Raw genomic sequence first — 17,438 nt, 5'->3', positions numbered from 1 at the left:
CGTAATCTGTGACTGTGAATTTTCTTGGAGTGTGTGTGTGTGTGTGTGTGTGTGTGTGTGTGTTGGCTGGTTTGTTTTTTTTTACCGCAAACCCAAGTCAGGCTCTCGGCAAGTCTGGCTCGGACATTTAAAATGAACCATTTGTTGAATATTTGTTTAAACCCTAACAGCCAGAAAAGCGTGCTCTCAGCGTGGTGCCAGAAAGCGTCTTAGAAATATTTAGATGAAAAAAAATGAGGGATCTGAATGAGGGCGCACACACTCTGTTCTAAGGGAACACGGTGTTTCTCCAGTCTGCATCTTGACATCAGACATGTGAGAAAGCGTCTTGGGATCCAAACCCACAGCATGAGCGAGCTCTGATTCACAGCTCCTTTGTGACTGCGCTCTCAGTAAATAATGCCGTCTTACAGTTGTGTGGGGTTTTTTTCTTTCTTTTTTTGTGCAGAGCGAGCTTGTAGTGTGATGAGACAAAGGTGAGCTGCAGTACAATAAACTGTGGGATGGGTTATTATTGCAATAATGCCCAAGAGGGAGTTCTTCAGTGATTATGGGTGTCGTGGTGACTGTTCTGCCAAGACAAAGCTTTAACTGCGTGAGAAGAGAACCTGAGGAAAGAAAAACAAAACAAGTGAAGCATTTATCTCCTGTCTGGAGTGGAGGGTTGTTGGCATACTTATGTAAGTGATGCATTTAATTCAGTTTAATTTCAGTTTGTGCAGGATTGAAATGCAGGTTTTAACCCTTCAGTACCTGCGATCGCAGCACTGATTTGCCACAAAGTTATGGCTTTTGTACGGTGTGGCAGCAAGCTAGAGCAGAAGGGAAAGTGTACAGGGAAAATGGATTTCTCACCTGCTCTGGGCTTTAGTCGCATCGCTCAGCTGACACTGCCAGACTGAATAGAGATAAATGAGAATGCGGACTGCCAATTAAACACAGCTTTGGAAGGCATTTGTTTGGTTTTGTACTTCAAATTTAGGCCCAAAGTACTGGGATCTTTTTAAACGTCTACACATATGGAAATGTGTGCAAATGAGACTGGGTATCTGCTTTATTTGATGCGTGCAAATTATTTGGAATCCAAAGAACCTCCAACACATCAAATGGGGTCAGCGGGTGCCCGGTTTTTAATGATTTTTTCTTGTGTATTGTCCGTGTTATGCAAAACATTGTGGCATCAATTTGTCTTTGTACTGTCATGAGCCAAACGTCATGTTTAGTGTGCAAGCGCAAAACGTTTTTCAGAAGCGCAGAAAATGAATGAAGGGATGAAGAGAGAGGTTTGTCGTCAAATCAGACAAAACTGAGGCTGAGGGAATGAATTCACCCCCGTGAATCAGATTTTTCTCTCAGCATCCAAACATCAAGACTAAATGTCTGCCACCATGGTTGCAACTATAGTGATTTTACATTTGAATCATTTTACATTAAAGGGTGGGATTGTTGTAGAAGAGAGTGGACATACTCTTCCACAGTGTGTCCTTTGTCCCGTCTCCCTCCCACACACAGCTGGTCACGCTAGGCGATTGCCCCTCCTTGAGCCCAGTTTTGCCTGAGGTTCCTTCCTGTTATAAGAGTGTTTTTCCTTCCCCCTGTCACCAAGTGCTTGCTCATAGAGGTCATGTGAGTGTTGGGGTATTCTCTGTATTATTTGTAGGTCTTTACCTTACAATATAAAGTGATTTGAGGTGACTGCTGGTGTCATTTGGTGCTACATTCATGAACCTGAAGATAATTACAAGCTAAATTTGAAGCCCCTGCTGGTTTTATAGTGTTTTCTTATAGGGTTGATTGATGCCAGTCATTTGGTTCCGATGCAGTTTTAGGGAAAAAAAATATATATTTGCATGTTTCCTGCATCTGTGGCAGCTGCTCCATTTAGGCAGAGGAGATTCCTCAAAGTTTAAAATATATATAAAATCTCCATTATTGAATTCTGTATGCATGGGGGCAGAAAGGAGGACAGCACTATTTTGTCTATGCACTTCAGTTTCATTTTTTATACTGATTTGTTATTGGCCAGGACACATGATGATGTTCCAAGTCAACAACCACGAAGCATTACTGGCAAGATTTGGTCCAATCATCCTTCACTTCTTTACTAGTATTGTATAATGTGTGTGAACACCAGAGTGATGTAAAGACTTCTGCTTAGACCTGTTTGAAAATAGAACATTTTGTATTTTCTGATTTCATTTCATGACGATTTTTCTTTTTCTTTTTTTTAATGGACCAATAGCTAGACACTACACTTAGCCAATGCTAACAACAAGCCAGCAGTAAGCTTGTTGTAGCAGCTCCGAGAGACTATTAAACTAACAGAGAGAATACATTTGGACTGGAGGTGCATGGATGGAGAGCCGTGCTCTGCTGGCACATCCTCGGGCCTCGCTGCCTCTGCTGTCTGGTATGGACCTGGCTCTGTGCACCTGGCACCGGATCCCATGGTGGGCAAGAAACTGCTGCACAGGCTGCAACATGGAGGATGATTTGTGTGTGTGTGTGTGTGTGTGTGTGTGTGTGTTATGGTGTTTTTATCTTACAGCCACCCTTCAGTTCTGTTCTGATCTCAAAAGATTAAATACACACGACTCATCACACCTATGAAGATAATCTCATAATAATTTCAAGTCACAGTGGGTGGAGGCCTTTTTTGACATTTTCATTTAAAAGTCTGTTTAACTGCTGTTGTTATCACGTCCCAAATTCTCACTAAGGACATGGCTGTAAAAAAAAAAAAAAACTGGAAAAAGCAACGGCTACCTTGTTAAAAAAAAAAAAAGCTTAATTAACCAATCAGGTGAGGCTGTAATTATACAACTGCCAAAGTAAGCCTGAGCCCTTGAATACTAATAGTACTTGAACAGCATTACTGTTCAGAAGCCATTCATCCTTTTGACTTTTGCACGTTGAATTATAGCATGTTATCCACAAGCGGAACGACTGTGTGAAGAGCCTTGGGGTAGATATTTTTTGGGGGGGCCTTACTGCCATATTATACCGTAGCAGCGGTAGCACTTTCTCTCTCTCTCTCTCCCTCTCTCTCTCTCTCTCACACACACACACACACACACACACACACACACACACACACGATCTTAATCACAAAAACATATTATATTGTAAGGCAAAGACACTACAATAATTCAGAGAACAATCACATGACTGGCGAGAGTAGGAAGGAAAAAGTCCCTTTTAACAGGAAGTAACCTCAGAGGGGCTTTTTCTCTGGCCTTGAATCATTATGGCAAGGATTCATTCTCACAGTGCTGCTGTGAGATTTGCGGACAAAAATACCAGCTGACTCTGTGGAAAATAAATGCAAAGTCTAGAATATGAGTTTTAAAAACTTGAGCACCATGAAAGAGAAAGAAAGATAAAGAAGGCACGTCTTTAAAACTGGTGAGCAAGACACCAGAGCACCAGAGTTGTACATAGTGCAAATTTTGGTATCGTTCTGATACTAAGAAGCTACAGGACCACTATTGCTATTACTATATAAGGCAATTTGTGCACGGAGGGCAGTGTTTTATGGTTTATGAAATTAATCATCATTAATTTGCATATTCTGAACACATTTTAATGACCACTACATCACTGTGATTTTTATTTTCCAGAATAATTAGTTAATACAACAAAGCCCACCTTTCAGCTTTTGGAGAAAAGACCTGGAATTTAAATATGCCCCAAAGGACTTTGGGTTAAAAACTTCACAGTTCATGTTTGAGGTATAATTTTTATTTCCAAAAACAATTGTTTGTTTAAAACAGTATAATGTGCTACATACTGAACTTAGATGATAGAAACCAACCATCATCAATCATAATGCGCTACTATCAATCCTACCAATACCAGCATTGGTACTGATATTTAAATCGCTCCACCCACCTCACATATGAACCTCTTTCCACTTCTGTGCCTTGCTGTTGACTGAAGAGCCAGTGTACCAGTGTGTGAAATTTTGATGTGGTTAAATTGTGCATTGAACCGTGCTTGGCTGGATTTAGCAGCATGTGTTTGCAGCATTTGTTTGTTACCTGGATGGTGACAGTTTATAACCTCCTCCTCTGTTATGTTGTTAGGCAATGAACAGTTGTGCTAAACTGAAATGTTAAGCAAGGACAGACAGTTTTATGGACAGTTTTATGTGTGTGAAGAAAATAGTCTTTGTAACCAGTGGCTAATACAGACAGCCGACTGGTAGCTTAATGATGGGAACATGAAAATTTAAACGTGCTGAATACGTTTTGAATGAAAGTGTCTGAGAAAGCGGGACAGAGTGTCAGTTTGATAAAGCATGTGATGGCCCTGTGTCTGATACTGTTTTTGTGCAATATGATAGAGTTCAGTCCAATAATTTAGGGTTATTGTCTCACTTGAGTTCCTAGAAAGAAATTACCCCACACCACCGGCAGCAATGATTAGGGTTACAACCTGCCTTTAGAGTCAGAACTCTTTTTTTTCTTTGTGGCACAGATTCAACACATTCCTGGAAACATTCCTCTGAGATTTTGGTCTATATTGACATGACAGCATCACACAGCTGTTGCAGATTTCTCAGCTGCACATCCACGGTGCAAATCTCTCATTCCACTAAATCCAAAAACTGCTCTATTAGATTGAGTTCTGGTGGCTGTCGAGGCCATTTGACTGCAATGGCTTCCACAGAAACCAGTGTAAAAGGATTTGCTACATGGTGTACTATTGTACTAGCACTGTGGTCATGAAGGGATGGACATGACCAGCAGCAATACTCGGGTAAGCTGTGGTGTTTAGACAATGCTGACTTGGAGCTAAAGGGCTCAAAGTGTGCCAAAAAATCTCTCTCACACACTATTCCACCAGCATCCCCAACCCGATCTGCTGGTACAAGGTTACACTTTTGTGTTGTTTATGCCAAGTGCTGACCTTACCATCTTACTGTTCCAGCAGAAATCAAGACTTTGTTTTTCCAGCCTTCTGTTGTCCGATATTGGTGAGCTTGTGTGAATCATAGCCGCAGTTACCTGTTCTTAGCTGAAAGAAGTGGCACCTGGTGTGGTCTTCTGCTGCTGTAGCCCATTTGCTTCCAGGTTAGACATGTTAAGGATTCATAGATGCTCTTCTACATGTCATTGTTATAGCAAGTAGTTATTTTAGTTATTGTTACCTTCCTATCGGCTTGAAGCAGTCCTGCCATTATCTACTGGCAAATTTTCACCCAGAGAACTCCTGCTCACTAAATACTTTTTCTTTTTCTGACCATTCTCTGTAAACCCCAGAGATGGATGGTTGTAAAAATCCCAGTAGATCAGCAGTTTCTGAAACACTCAGCCCATCTCATCTGGCACCAACAACCTTGGCTCATTCACAGACACTTAAATCACCTTTTCCTCCATTCTGATGGTCGGTTTGGACTTCAGCAGGCGGTCTTGCCCATGATTACATGCCTAGATGCATTTAGTTTGTGCCACGTGATTGGTTGATCAGACTGGTTGAATAGATATACCTACTATAGTTGCCATGATTGGCCCACAGTGATTGTCTGTAAGACACACTGCGAGCCGTTGTTTTACAGCGATCATAAGAAAGTGGAGATAAGTAGATGGTGTAAAGTTACATGACGAGACCATTTAACTGCACTCCTCTCTGCTCACCTGTGATGTGTACGCATGCGTTACAGGTTCTGCAAACAGTAATGAGATTATTGTAAACAATGGAATCAGTTTCTTTGGTGGTTAAACTTGCACCTCACAGCAAGAAGGTCCTGGGTATGAATCTACTGGCTGACTGGGGCTTTTGTGTTTGTTCTACCTGTGCCTGCGTGGGTTCCCCCCGGCTTCCTCCCACAGTCCAAAGACATGCATGTTTGGTTAATGGCTGATTCAAAATTGCCTATAGGTGTGAATGTCAGTGTGAATGGTTGGCTGACTCTCTGTGTTGGCCCTGTGATGGACTAATAATCTGCGCAGGGTGTACACCGCCTCTCAACCTACGACAGCTGGGATAATCTAAAGCCTGAAAACTGCTAAAACGAAAGTTAATATTTGGCTCACATTAGGATTTGGCTTTCTTCTCCACAGTGCAGTCGGTCCCCTGTGTATCTAGGTAGTGCTATCCATCTTCAACAAAGCATGCTCTCACCACTGTTACTTGAGGCTGTTACAGAGACAATAGAGAGAGGAGATGCATGTTAGGGAACTTTTCGCATTGGCCTCGTTTTTTTCAGTTTTCATTTCTAGAGATGTTGAAATTTATACCAAAAGCGGAGCACCCACTGCCATCCCCATAGTAAAATAATTGACACAGACGACACTGGAAAGGATGAACACAAGTTTGGTTTATTTTTCACACATAGTATTTCTTTTACAGCACGTGGGAAAACACTTCAGGAGGGAAGACCCAGTTAAAAAAAAAAGAAAAAAAGAGAAAGGAGGAAGTTCCTTGGCTTTTTTAAAAGAGAAACTTTACATGAACTTGTAAAATGGGGGGAAAATAAGTTTTGAACACTGCTGGAACAGAGAAGCACAAGCAGGGGAGACGTGTTACCTACTGTTAAAGAAAAGTATCAAATACAATGTCCCAAATATTTATGCTATACCACCAAATGCATAGCCATTATACAGCATCGTTTTGAGTAGATTACAAGCTTGTGTATGAGAATATCGTTTAGATTTGCCTGTGGCTGTCAGGCAGAAAGGGAAAGAGGCAGGCAAAGGCATTAAACTGTACAGATTATCTCTGACTCCTGGCTGGTACACGAGCCATCTCAGAAGTCTCTCGTAAATCTCCTATTCTGCATTAGTGCTGCAGCAAGAAGCATGGAAGAGTCCTGCTGACATTTTATACAGATGAGCTAGATTGCATACTGTCACGCTAAGATTTTCTTGTGTAAAACTGCGGCTGTGAGACCGTTCGCTGTATTTATCGAACGAAACCAGACTGATTTTGTTCTACCAGCAGTGGAGCTTTAATGTAACAAACATGCAATAAAAAGTGGAACCTCGATCGATCAATCAATGGCTAAATCTATATTTTCATGTCGCAGCCAATGCCTGTTGCACACGGTCCACAGACTCAACAGAAACGGCTTATTACTACACAGTAAGGACTGAAAACAGACTAAAATACACGCACTACCACTTTGGAAAAAAAAGGGGGATAATAAAAACAAAGAGTGGACAGAGGAGCTCTTTTTTTTCTTTACACTGGGTTGCTGATGTTGTACACCTTCTGCCCATCACCATTACCAAGGATAAAAGCTACCCTGATTTTAAAAAAAAAGACAAAAAAATAATAGTCCCGCCTGTGTTCCTCTTGATATTCTGTCTCCATGTGTGAGTGCATTCCTCCCCATAATCATAGGCAACCCCAATACATAAACACATCATTACATAAGACAAGCAATCACTATTAAAAAAAATATTCAGAAATTAACGAGTAATCAAAGAAAATCTTGAAATGTGCCTTTTTAGTCTAAACATTGGTGATGCATGTTCTACAGAAGCAGAGAGCTCCGATATACAGTTTGCCTGCCAGTTTGGAATATGATACAAGGAGGAATCAAAAGTAAGGATTATATTTAAAGAAGTAGCTTGACATTTTTCTTATTTGCTGTCATAACAAGAATTAGAAAGACTGATAGTACTCTCATGTCTGTACAATAATTACAAGGCCTGATAGCTTAGTACACACAAATGAGAACAGGTTCTGAAATGTAAAGAAAAACCCCTAAAAACTCCTTACCAGCATCTCCAATGCTCATGCGTTTATCCATAAAAAGCCAAGTAAAAGCCATATAACGTGCTAGAATACTTGAGAATAGAATACTACTTAGTGCAGCCACAGAAGAATAACAGGGAGACTAACCTGCTATTGGTCAGGACCACTAATACGTAAGTAAGCTTAGCCCACAGACAGAAAAGGGGAGAAATGATTAACCTCGACTTCAGCGGCGTTTGAGCGATCTGATGTGATATATGCATAACCACACCTGATATCCACCTCGGGTGTGGTTATGCAATGCAGACGACGCCCTCTGTGACATTTGTGATGCTAAATGTGAAGGTGGCCACGGTAACGTGTCCAATCTGAGGAAGCACCTGGCCAAACTTTATTGATGGCATGGAAGCCAAATTCACCAGAAGGACCTGTCGCCAACTTGTAAGGACATATTTATGCTCGCCGACTTTACGCTTGTGCTGGTTTTTAACCACTGGTTCAAGAATATATCGGTAGAGAAGCTTGGAGAGTCACACACTACAGAGAGGGAGATGTTGCAACAGTTTGATAACATCAGGATTTCTGGAAAAAAACCCTCTGATTTATGCATTTATTTCATTTTCTAAATGTTGCCATAATATCAATACCAATGCTGGTATTGGTACTGGATCAATACTATCCTGATAGGATCGATATTTAGTTTCTGTCCCGTAAGTTTAGCGATTTGTGTTAAATTAACAAACAGGCACTTTGAAAAATGTCTGAACCTTTTTGTGTTGACTGTCACGTCTGTTTTATTTATAGCCTGTACACACAAATGCCGGCACATTTACATCCCAGGTCTCCAAAAACCCCAATTTTAAAATATAAGAAAGGCTGAAAGTTGTGTTTCCAACTAATTAGTGGAAAGTAAAAATCACAGTGATTTAGCTGTCATTAAAATATGTTTGCATAGTGATGATGATTCAGCTTATAAATCACGACACATTGCTCTCTCCTACACGGTATATGGTATGGAGCTGTTTGCATGCAAAGCGACCAGTCTGGCATAAACGGGCCAAAAGAAGCTGAACTCATGGTCGATACTGATAACACTGTTAGTGACACATTGACACAAGTTATTTTCAGAGATTTTTGTAAACTATTTTTATTCTGGCTGCACTGAAACTTCAGCATGCAGTTTACAGCGGTAAGGTGTTTAAGCCAGCTACTGTGGTGCGTCAAATGTCAATAAAAAATGAGTTGTACGCTCTTAAAAGAGTAAAATGCTCTGTTGGACACCTGTTTTCTGTCTGTTGGCCAAGCTACATTGGAAGGCTGCTTGCGGCGACTTTACCCTTGCGTTACAGACATGAGAGTGGCATAAATCTTCTAATCGTAATCTCAGTGAGCAAGTGAAAATGTAAAAAATTCTTTAAGGTGTTTAGCATCTCAGTTAATAGAAATCAATAGCTTATGAAACAAGAATTAGCCCGAGCACTTGAACACTAGCACATAAGCAGGCAGGCAGAGATGGAGATAATGACTCTGATAAACATGTAATCTCGTCTGTAAATGAAAACAGCAACTAGTTGCATAAAATTTGAAAGGAATCGGATTAGTCGCTGCTTAGTTGGCTGCTGATGATAGTGTAAACGTGTGGTGTTAATTTGCCCCCTCGTCCGCCTTACAGTGAAGCTGGCGTGCTGCTACTTCATCTAGCTGACAGTGCCTTTAATGAGAGTGAGTGCAGCGCCCGGTGTCAGGAGAACAATCCAGAGGAATTAGAATGAACAGCTCGGCTGATGTTCTCTGTTTGTGTCTCTGGGCCCTGGGAGAATCCCATTGACTCCGCTGCTCATTAGACGCTGCCTTTGTCAGACCAAAATAAAATAGATATTAGCAGTGAGACGGGGAGCGCTGCGGCGAATGTTTAATTGGGTGCTCTATGTGTTGTGTGTGTTTCTCTCTTCATACGATTACCTCAAGGGGGTGGAACTGAGTGTGTGTGTATTCTAGCCTGATGCCGCGTGTGTGTGTATTAGCAGGTCTATGTTTCACGTCAGTGTATGTGGATATCTGAAGCAGCCCCCTTCCGTCTCCGAGCGTCATCATTCCCCAGCTCCTGACACCTCTCGCTGGGGAGATCGAGCTGCGGCGTCAGCCTCATTAAGGCTTCCACTGTCTGGCTAATGAATCGATTGTGTGGTATCAGTGCTCCTGGCTGGCGCTCCCACAGTGCCGCTCCGTGCCTCCTCTGGGGGCCTCCCTTCCACTGAGCTCTTAATCAGGAAACAGCCCTAATTACCCTGCCTCCCTCCTCCTCCTCATCGTCCTCTTCCTCCCTTTCATTTCTTCCTTCCGCACTCTCTCTTTCTCTTCTCCTCATCTTTCCCTCTTTCTCCTCCAAACTTTATCTTTATGCTCCACCGCCCTTTTCCTTTGTCCTTCTTATCTTGCTGCTTCCCATTCTGCCTTTCTCTCTCTTTCTCTCTGCTATCATGCCTCATCCTTGGGCTAAAAGTGGAAGGGGGAGGAGGGAGATGGCATTTGGGAGCTTCCACGGTAGCTTATATCACAGCAAAAAAAAAAAGAGAGGGGGGGGGGGGGGGGGGGGGGATGTTTTGGGGGTAAGAGTCAGGAGGACTCAAGACGACTGAGACGGAGGTGCTGCTGTTGCTGATGTAATGAGGATCAGGAGTGGTTGGCAGAGTGTCCCGCCCCTAAAATCTCCACCTTGTCTCTTCCCATCTTGTCCCGGCCCTCAGTACACCACCTCGTACACCGTGGCCTTCTTGTCCCCAGAGCCAGTTACTATGTACTTGTCGTCTGGGGAGACGTCACAGCTCAGCACTGATGAAGACTCCTTGGACTGGAAGTGTTCGAGAGACGCAGACCGGTGGGGCGGGGGGGTGAGAGAGAAAGCAAGAGGGATGTGATGATAGATGGAAGAAGACAGATGGAGAGAAAGGAACACAAAGAGATGTTAGAAAAGATGTGACTCATCATTTAATACTCAATCACACAAGACATATTTGCATTTCAAAACAGTCGGCAATTATTTCCAAACAGACAACTCCACAGCTCCAGGATGCTGACTCATTCGTCTGCTCCAGTGTGAGACACTGCCACATTAACTCCAGGTTTTAAGCAGCATAAGCCTGGTAGCCTCAACTGGAAAAATGCACAATCCTTCCCTTTTATTTGCTCTCTTTTCCCCCCCTGTATCCCAAAGCCAGACCTGGGCACCGGCTTTAGATGATCTAAAGCTACTTCTAAACCCCACCCCCCCCTTCACCTCCTTTCCCCCCTACTGTTCCATCATCATTTATCTTCCTCCCTTTCCTCCCAGACTCTCTCCCTCCTCCTCCACCACCTCCTCCTCCTCCACCTCCTCCTCCTCCACCACCACTCTCTATCCTCTTAGGCTCCCCTTTCACTCAGGCCCCAGCTCTCGTGTCGACTCCTCCTCTCCCTCTCTAAACTTCTCTGCCCTTTCCTCCTTTCCTCGCTACAAGCTCAGTGGGGCTGTCAATCATCAGGGCACTGGTGAGAGGCCATTTCACACAGGAATCCTCAAACTATAACAAGACAGCAGGAGGGGAGGGGGCGTTAAAGGGGCGGGGGGTGCAGTGACAGGCTAAAGGATGAGTTTGAAGATGAGAAAAGTAAAGAACACATTGAAAAACCCTGAGAAACTTAAAACTCTGATTCTCTACATTCTGATTTACTTTTTGGATGTTTGTGACTTTTGTTGTTTGTGAAAGAGTCACAGGGTTTATATGATTCATCTTTTAGCCTAAAATGTTCGGTAACATTTAAGAAACACTAGTTTACTGCTAAAAAGAAGCTGAGGATGTGCTTGCGAAGTGAACGAGCTAAAAATAAGCATCGTCATTTAAGAACTTGTATATAAAAAAAAACATCTTTGTGATTGAAAATGTGAAGCTGCATGCTACCATGTGACGTGAACATGGTGGCATGTACCTGGCAGCACGGATTTTCAGCTAATGTGCCATTTAACTGTCTTAGTTAAAACGAATAGCAGGGAGAATGAACATTTATAAAAAGCAGCATTTCAGAATGATAACATAGCTTGTTTTGTTGAACCAATACCGCTGAAAACAGACGAGCCAGGATGAGAGAATGTTTGGCATTTCGGTGCGAAAAACAGCTCAATAAAAGCTGAAAAAAGGAAGAGGGGAAACCTTCATGGTGTGAATACCGGCTGGACAGTGAAACAAGTGGATGTCTGTGTTCTCCCTGTGCACCGCAAACACAGTCGCTTCTCTAAATTCACTGATTTAAGAGAACAACTTTTGCACTGTACAAAAGTCGCCCTTATTAAACTTTCTGAACTCAAGACTCATCGGACCGTTTCACTGTTCCATCTGTTTTCTTTCTGTCTGCATATGTTGATTGGATTGTACTCTTTATGGCCTTTGTCCTTTTCCAGTTTCCCTTGAGAGAAAGCAAACAAAGAGAGTGATGCCACACACCAGCTAAAGGACGTGAATGAAAGCGAGCATGAGGAGAAAGAGGGGAAAACTGGAAATAAAATAAAGGAAGGCGATGAAAGCAAAGGACAGTGATAAAAAGGACAAGGTCAAAGAAGAAAGTGGGTCCAAGCAGATTTGGAGGAAAAGATAAAAATGAGCAAGCGCAGAGGGAGGGAGGACAACAACAAACAGAGGAAAAATAAGACAAGAGCGAAACGGCGCTTTGAAAAGAGGCAAAGAGACAAACGGGAGAGGACAGCGATGAAGAGGAGCGAGAGAGAGAGAGGGAGAGCAGCTCTGTTTAACACAGTGACAGGAGGGAGCTGTTTGGCAGGAGGAACATTTGGCATTTGGATAACAAAGCAAGATAGCCAGTATTCTCCTTTCAGTCCACGGGGAAAGACGGGAGCCACCAACCCTGCTGCCCACTGTAGCTTACAGAAATATGACAACCACACTGTTTTACACACACACACACACACAAACAAAATGCTAAGCTTAAATGTGCCTTCGTCTCTCGAGTTTCATTCACACCCAGATGTACTCGCTCAGCTAAAAATATTCCCTGCATATTCATGTTTCAACATTTCCTCAAACAAAGCAACTGAGCAAAATGGAAAGATGGTGTTTGTTGTATTTTGATTCACTGTGTGTGTTTGTGTGTGTGCGTCAGTCTGCACCATCTGATAAATCTCCACAAGTCACCTTGGATCAACAAATCTGAAAGTGAAAAAAATAGAGGTTTATCACGCTCTCTCCCTTTGAACCCTGTCATCTTTCTCTCTTTTGCCTTGAAGGCTCTGTGTTGCAGAGACTCTCTCCCTATGACACACACACACACACACACACACACACACACACAGAGGATAAACGTCATCAGAGCCAGTCACCGGTGCTTATCTCTCACCTGGAAAATACTAGCTCCATAAGGTGTCCTCCATGCATTCAACAGATTGTCTTTTCCTGTACTCACAAACCACTTCCCTGAAACAACAAAGCCACAGTAACACATGTTAATCAATGAGAAAGGAGTAACTAAAGGGGAAAAACAAACTACAAAGCAAGAGCGTGGAGAAGACGACCACATGTGTGTCAGATGATTTGGGAACGGATTAAAGCGCTCGTGTTTGTACCGCAGTAGGCGAACTTGAGGGAGAGAACGCAGCTCTCGTGGAGGTGCAGCTGATATTTGTCCGGTTTGGAGACATGGAGGACTTCCACGTTACTGCTCTCCATTCCCACAGCCAGCCACTCGCCTGTCGGACAGTAGCCCAGAGAGAAGATCTGGAGATTGGGTGGAGGAGAAAGAAGATGAATAAAGTAAAGCAGAAAGCAAAATGAGGGGCGACACAGAAGGATTAGAAGGGAGAACAGCAAGGATGCAGAAATTATTTTTAAAAAAGTGAAAAGAAAAACAACATGAGGGGCGGGAAAGAAGATAAGGTTGATTAAAAGAGAACAATGGAAGGAAGTAGGGAGGACAGATAAAAGAACTTAAAATTAGGGATCGAAGGATATTAAAGAGAAGAGATAAAGATGATGGGACAACAAAAGATCAGAGGTGGAAAGCAGGGAAAAGGAAAAATGAAAGAGTGAAGTGATATAAACGAGCTAAATATAGAGTGAAATAAACAGATCTCAGGAAAGATGGCAGACAGAGAAAGTCATTATACTGTGGATCGAAACTCATTTGACACCAGTGGTCAACTGTAGTCCTGTTGTCACAGTGAATAGTGAAAGAGACAAAATGTGTGTGTGTGTGTCTAGATTATTGTTGTATGCTTGTATTTACTGTGCACGATCCCTTATTGAGGTGAATCTTATTACAGATGCAATATTAGGGATCTGTTATCATTTAAGTACTGTGCTTGTATCAACATGTTTAAATGTGTGAGCAGAATATGATTACTGTGTGTGTGTGTGTGTGTGTGTGTGTGTGTGTGTGTGTGTGTGTGTGTGTGTGTGTGTGCGCGCACCTGTGAAGTGAAATCATGCTGCTGAAGCTGGCGTCCCTCTCGGAGGTCCCAGCAGCGGACTGTGTTGTCCAGCCCTCCCGTCCACAGCTTGGTGCCGTCGTTGGAGATATCGATGCAGCTCGCTCCATCCGTGTGGCCCTGGAACTGCCTGCCGGGACAACAACCACGCAAACACGCACAAAAGAGGGTCTAAGAACCAAACTGGAACCCCTTCGAATACACAAGCAAAGCGGACTCTGCCTCCCTGTTGTTTCTCTGCTTCTTTACTGGCAGAGGTGTCAGATTAAATATGTTTTAATTCTTGGCTCCCCGTAGAACCGACAGCGTTCCGCATCTCATTTCCTTTTTATTTAAGCCCAGCTTTGCTAAAACAGAGCTGTTTTATCCTCTTCACATCCCCTATGGCTAGATTATCCCTTTTGTTTGCACCTGACCTTGGTGTTAGTTAAAGAAGCCAGACTGCAACACTTTCTCACTCTCTTTCTCTTCTTACATATTTTATCTTCCCTTCCTCCACCTGAAATATTCTACCTTCTTTTTCCTCAGCTTTCTCTTTCTGCTCTCTTCTCACTACAGTCTACCTGCAGAGGTCCTTCTTACCTGACGAGCGTCTGGTTGTGAAGGTCCCAGACGACGATGTTGCCGTCGCTGCAGCAGGAAAAGCAGACCTTGTTGTCAGGGGAGATGGCCAGAGCGTAGCAGGCGGGAGCGGACGACGTCAGCTCCGCCTTGATGCGGGGAGTTGGCGTGGCCAAATCCCAGATTGACAACGTGCTGGCCTCTCCTCCAACAATCAAGGTTCGTCCGTCTGGGAGGATTTTACAGGAGCGGATGTAGTTATCCCTGTTCTGATTTAACAAGATAAAGAAACCAGTCAGATTATGGCTGTTGTAACTTGATCAAGGAGGGAAAAAAAAGTGCGTGAGACTTTACAGGACAGATGGCAACACTAGGGACAGTCAGGAAATTAATGTGGACGTTTTGATGTCTGTTACCAAAGTGGAGGAGGAAAGACAAAAAAACAAATCTGCTCTGTGGATGCATGCACTACTTTTCACGGATTCACATGCGAGTGGTTACGAGTGCAACCATCTGAATTTTTTAACACTCGTGTGTGCCTCATTTTCCATCATGTCTCACCAAACAGTCCAGCTGGGCCATGGGGTTCTTGCTTCCTGGTTGGCTGATGTCCCACACCTTGACGCAGCCCTTCCCTCCGGTGTAGACGTGGCGAGTCGAGGTGCTGATGGTGACGGCGCACACCACCTCTCCGTGGCTCAGGGTGTGGATCTGACGGGCGTGACGAGGGATTCCCGGACCCAGCAGAGCGTCGGGAGGAAAGGGCACGGGCTGCATCTGACCGTCCGCGCTCACGTGGAACGAATAGGCGCTGAGAAGGGATAGAGAGAGGAGGGAAAATAAATCGATACAATCAGGCAGAAAGAGCTACAGCTAAAAAAACAAACTAAAATTGGACTCCTTGGCACTATGAAGACGAGAGAGAGAAGATGAAAATCAATCAATCAGTTAGTGAGCAAGTAAAAGCAGAGTGCTAGGGGTAAATACACACAACTCATTAACGACCACAAATATGTCAGTGGGCAGTGTGACGTCTGACAACACCATAATGGCCTTGAAACTCCAGTAGTATTTCCCCGAACTGTGGCAATTACTGGGCTCACCGTAGCTACGGGCAGGAATGCATAATGGCAGATTATATTACAGGGCAGAGTCAGTGTGGCTTTGCTAATGGCTGATCGATACTGCAGCGGTTGGAAGCCGAGGCTGTTTTATGATTTCAAATTAGCGCCGCAAGAATGAATTGCCACTCTGCAATGAATGACAAAAACAACACAATTCCTCAGTCTGCAAATTTGTCTGAGTGGGTGCCGGGACATTTAAAAATCACACCAGTATTTCAGACAGGAAAAAAAAGGTTCATGGACATCTTTGAAATGTCCTCTATTTTCTTTTAAAAACACAAAGAGGAGCAGCTACAGTTCATCCTGATTCCCATCCAAGCCAAATATTTGTGGGTTATCACTGAGCTAATATTTGAAGTATGTGCCTGTTGTGTTGTTGTCCTTTTCTGCTGTTCTATAAGCACCATCAGCTAAAAATACGATTAAAAATGTAACTGCGTCATTCAATTACACAGCACATCCATGCAAAATAAAAACAATACTAATGCTATTACATGTGCCTCAAAGCTGCAGATGGTTTTAATTGCAAAACAGAAAAACACTGAAAACACTCAGCTTCAGATAAAATTTGCAGCACATTGAATCACTATATTTTATCTCTCTTCACGCTGGAGCGTCGTCTAATCTGTGCTTGTTTTAATGCGCGATAGAAGCTCTGACTTACGGCTTGCCACCAGAGGAACCAGGGAGAGAGGAGGGCAGCCCCGGGGCCCTTAGGTGAGACCGAGAGTCATACGCCACCTGGTGGAAAGTAAAGCGTGAACAAACAAGTGACAGCCTGGCAAAGGCTACCTAAAAGAATCAGAATCATTTCCAGACAGATTATCATCAAAAGGTGTAAAAAGTTATCCAGTAGAATCTGTTTCCCAAATAAATAAAAATAGTTGCAATTTAAAGCGATTAGAAGAGACGAATTTATTCTTCTACATTAGACTTTAACTGGACTCTTTCAGCTCCTTGTTCACGCACGTTTCCTGATATGCAAGATAGATGCAATCCATCAAGGTAAGGCTCTTTGTAGTAAAGTTTCTCTTTTCTACGACTGTAGCGCTATATGAGCGAGAATGTAAATGTGACAGCTTCGAGTATATAATGAATGCAGTTGATAGCGCAGAAGTGATTCATCAAGTTTTTGAACAGTGCTACAAAAGTCGAAAGTTTGCATCTGAACAATAAATCAGAGCTTGACAGAGAAGATAAATTTGGCCTTTACACACCATGGGGCTTCTGGAGTAGGCGCTGGCCGCGGCGCTGATTTGCGGGGAGAGAGTCAGAGCCCCTCCGAAGCCTCCTGGGCTGGCCAGCTCCCCATTCAGTCCTGCGTGGGACACCACGCCAAAATGAGCCGGGTATGAACCGGGGGGCACAGACATGGGACTGCGGAGAGCTGGGGAGGGAGGGAAAGAGGAAGGAGGAATTGAAGGATGGGATCAAGGGAAGAACAATGCACAGTATACAAGCACAGACACAGTCACAGAGGGACTGAGAAGAATGAAAAATGTTTCTTTTCACTAAACTTTGTTTATACGCCGAGTTTGAGAGCAGAGCAAGGAGCGCTCAGAACGCGCTCAGAATGT

The 17,438-nt window shown here is 43.3% G+C and overlaps 1 protein-coding gene across 4 annotated transcripts in view; it reads right to left on the bottom strand.

Annotated features, from left to right (window-relative positions):
• Nucleotides 1-6,302: 6,302 nt before the first annotated feature.
• The window catches only part of tle2b (TLE family member 2, transcriptional corepressor b), an 88,262-nt gene continuing 77,126 nt past the window's right edge, over nucleotides 6,303-17,438 (bottom strand). For all 4 annotated transcript variants that reach the window (XM_013268194.3, XM_025902996.1, XM_013268191.3 and 1 more), the window contains 8 exons: nucleotides 17,079-17,248; nucleotides 16,526-16,602; nucleotides 15,299-15,548; nucleotides 14,759-15,006; nucleotides 14,159-14,306; nucleotides 13,316-13,466; nucleotides 13,090-13,166; nucleotides 6,303-10,555 (listed from right to left, as the gene is read on the bottom strand). In XM_013268194.3, coding sequence (XP_013123648.1) covers nucleotides 10,448-10,555; nucleotides 13,090-13,166; nucleotides 13,316-13,466; nucleotides 14,159-14,306; nucleotides 14,759-15,006; nucleotides 15,299-15,548; nucleotides 16,526-16,602; nucleotides 17,079-17,248 — 1,229 coding nt within the window. In that variant the 3' untranslated portion in view covers nucleotides 6,303-10,447. The remainder of the gene's footprint in view (nucleotides 10,556-13,089; nucleotides 13,167-13,315; nucleotides 13,467-14,158; nucleotides 14,307-14,758; nucleotides 15,007-15,298; nucleotides 15,549-16,525; nucleotides 16,603-17,078; nucleotides 17,249-17,438) is intronic.

The sequence above is a fragment of the Oreochromis niloticus genome, linkage group LG23 (genome assembly GCF_001858045.2).
Source record: "Oreochromis niloticus isolate F11D_XX linkage group LG23, O_niloticus_UMD_NMBU, whole genome shotgun sequence".
In the NCBI taxonomy this organism is placed as follows: Eukaryota; Metazoa; Chordata; class Actinopteri; order Cichliformes; family Cichlidae; genus Oreochromis; species Oreochromis niloticus.
This window is presented reverse-complemented; position numbering and strand designations above follow the sequence as displayed.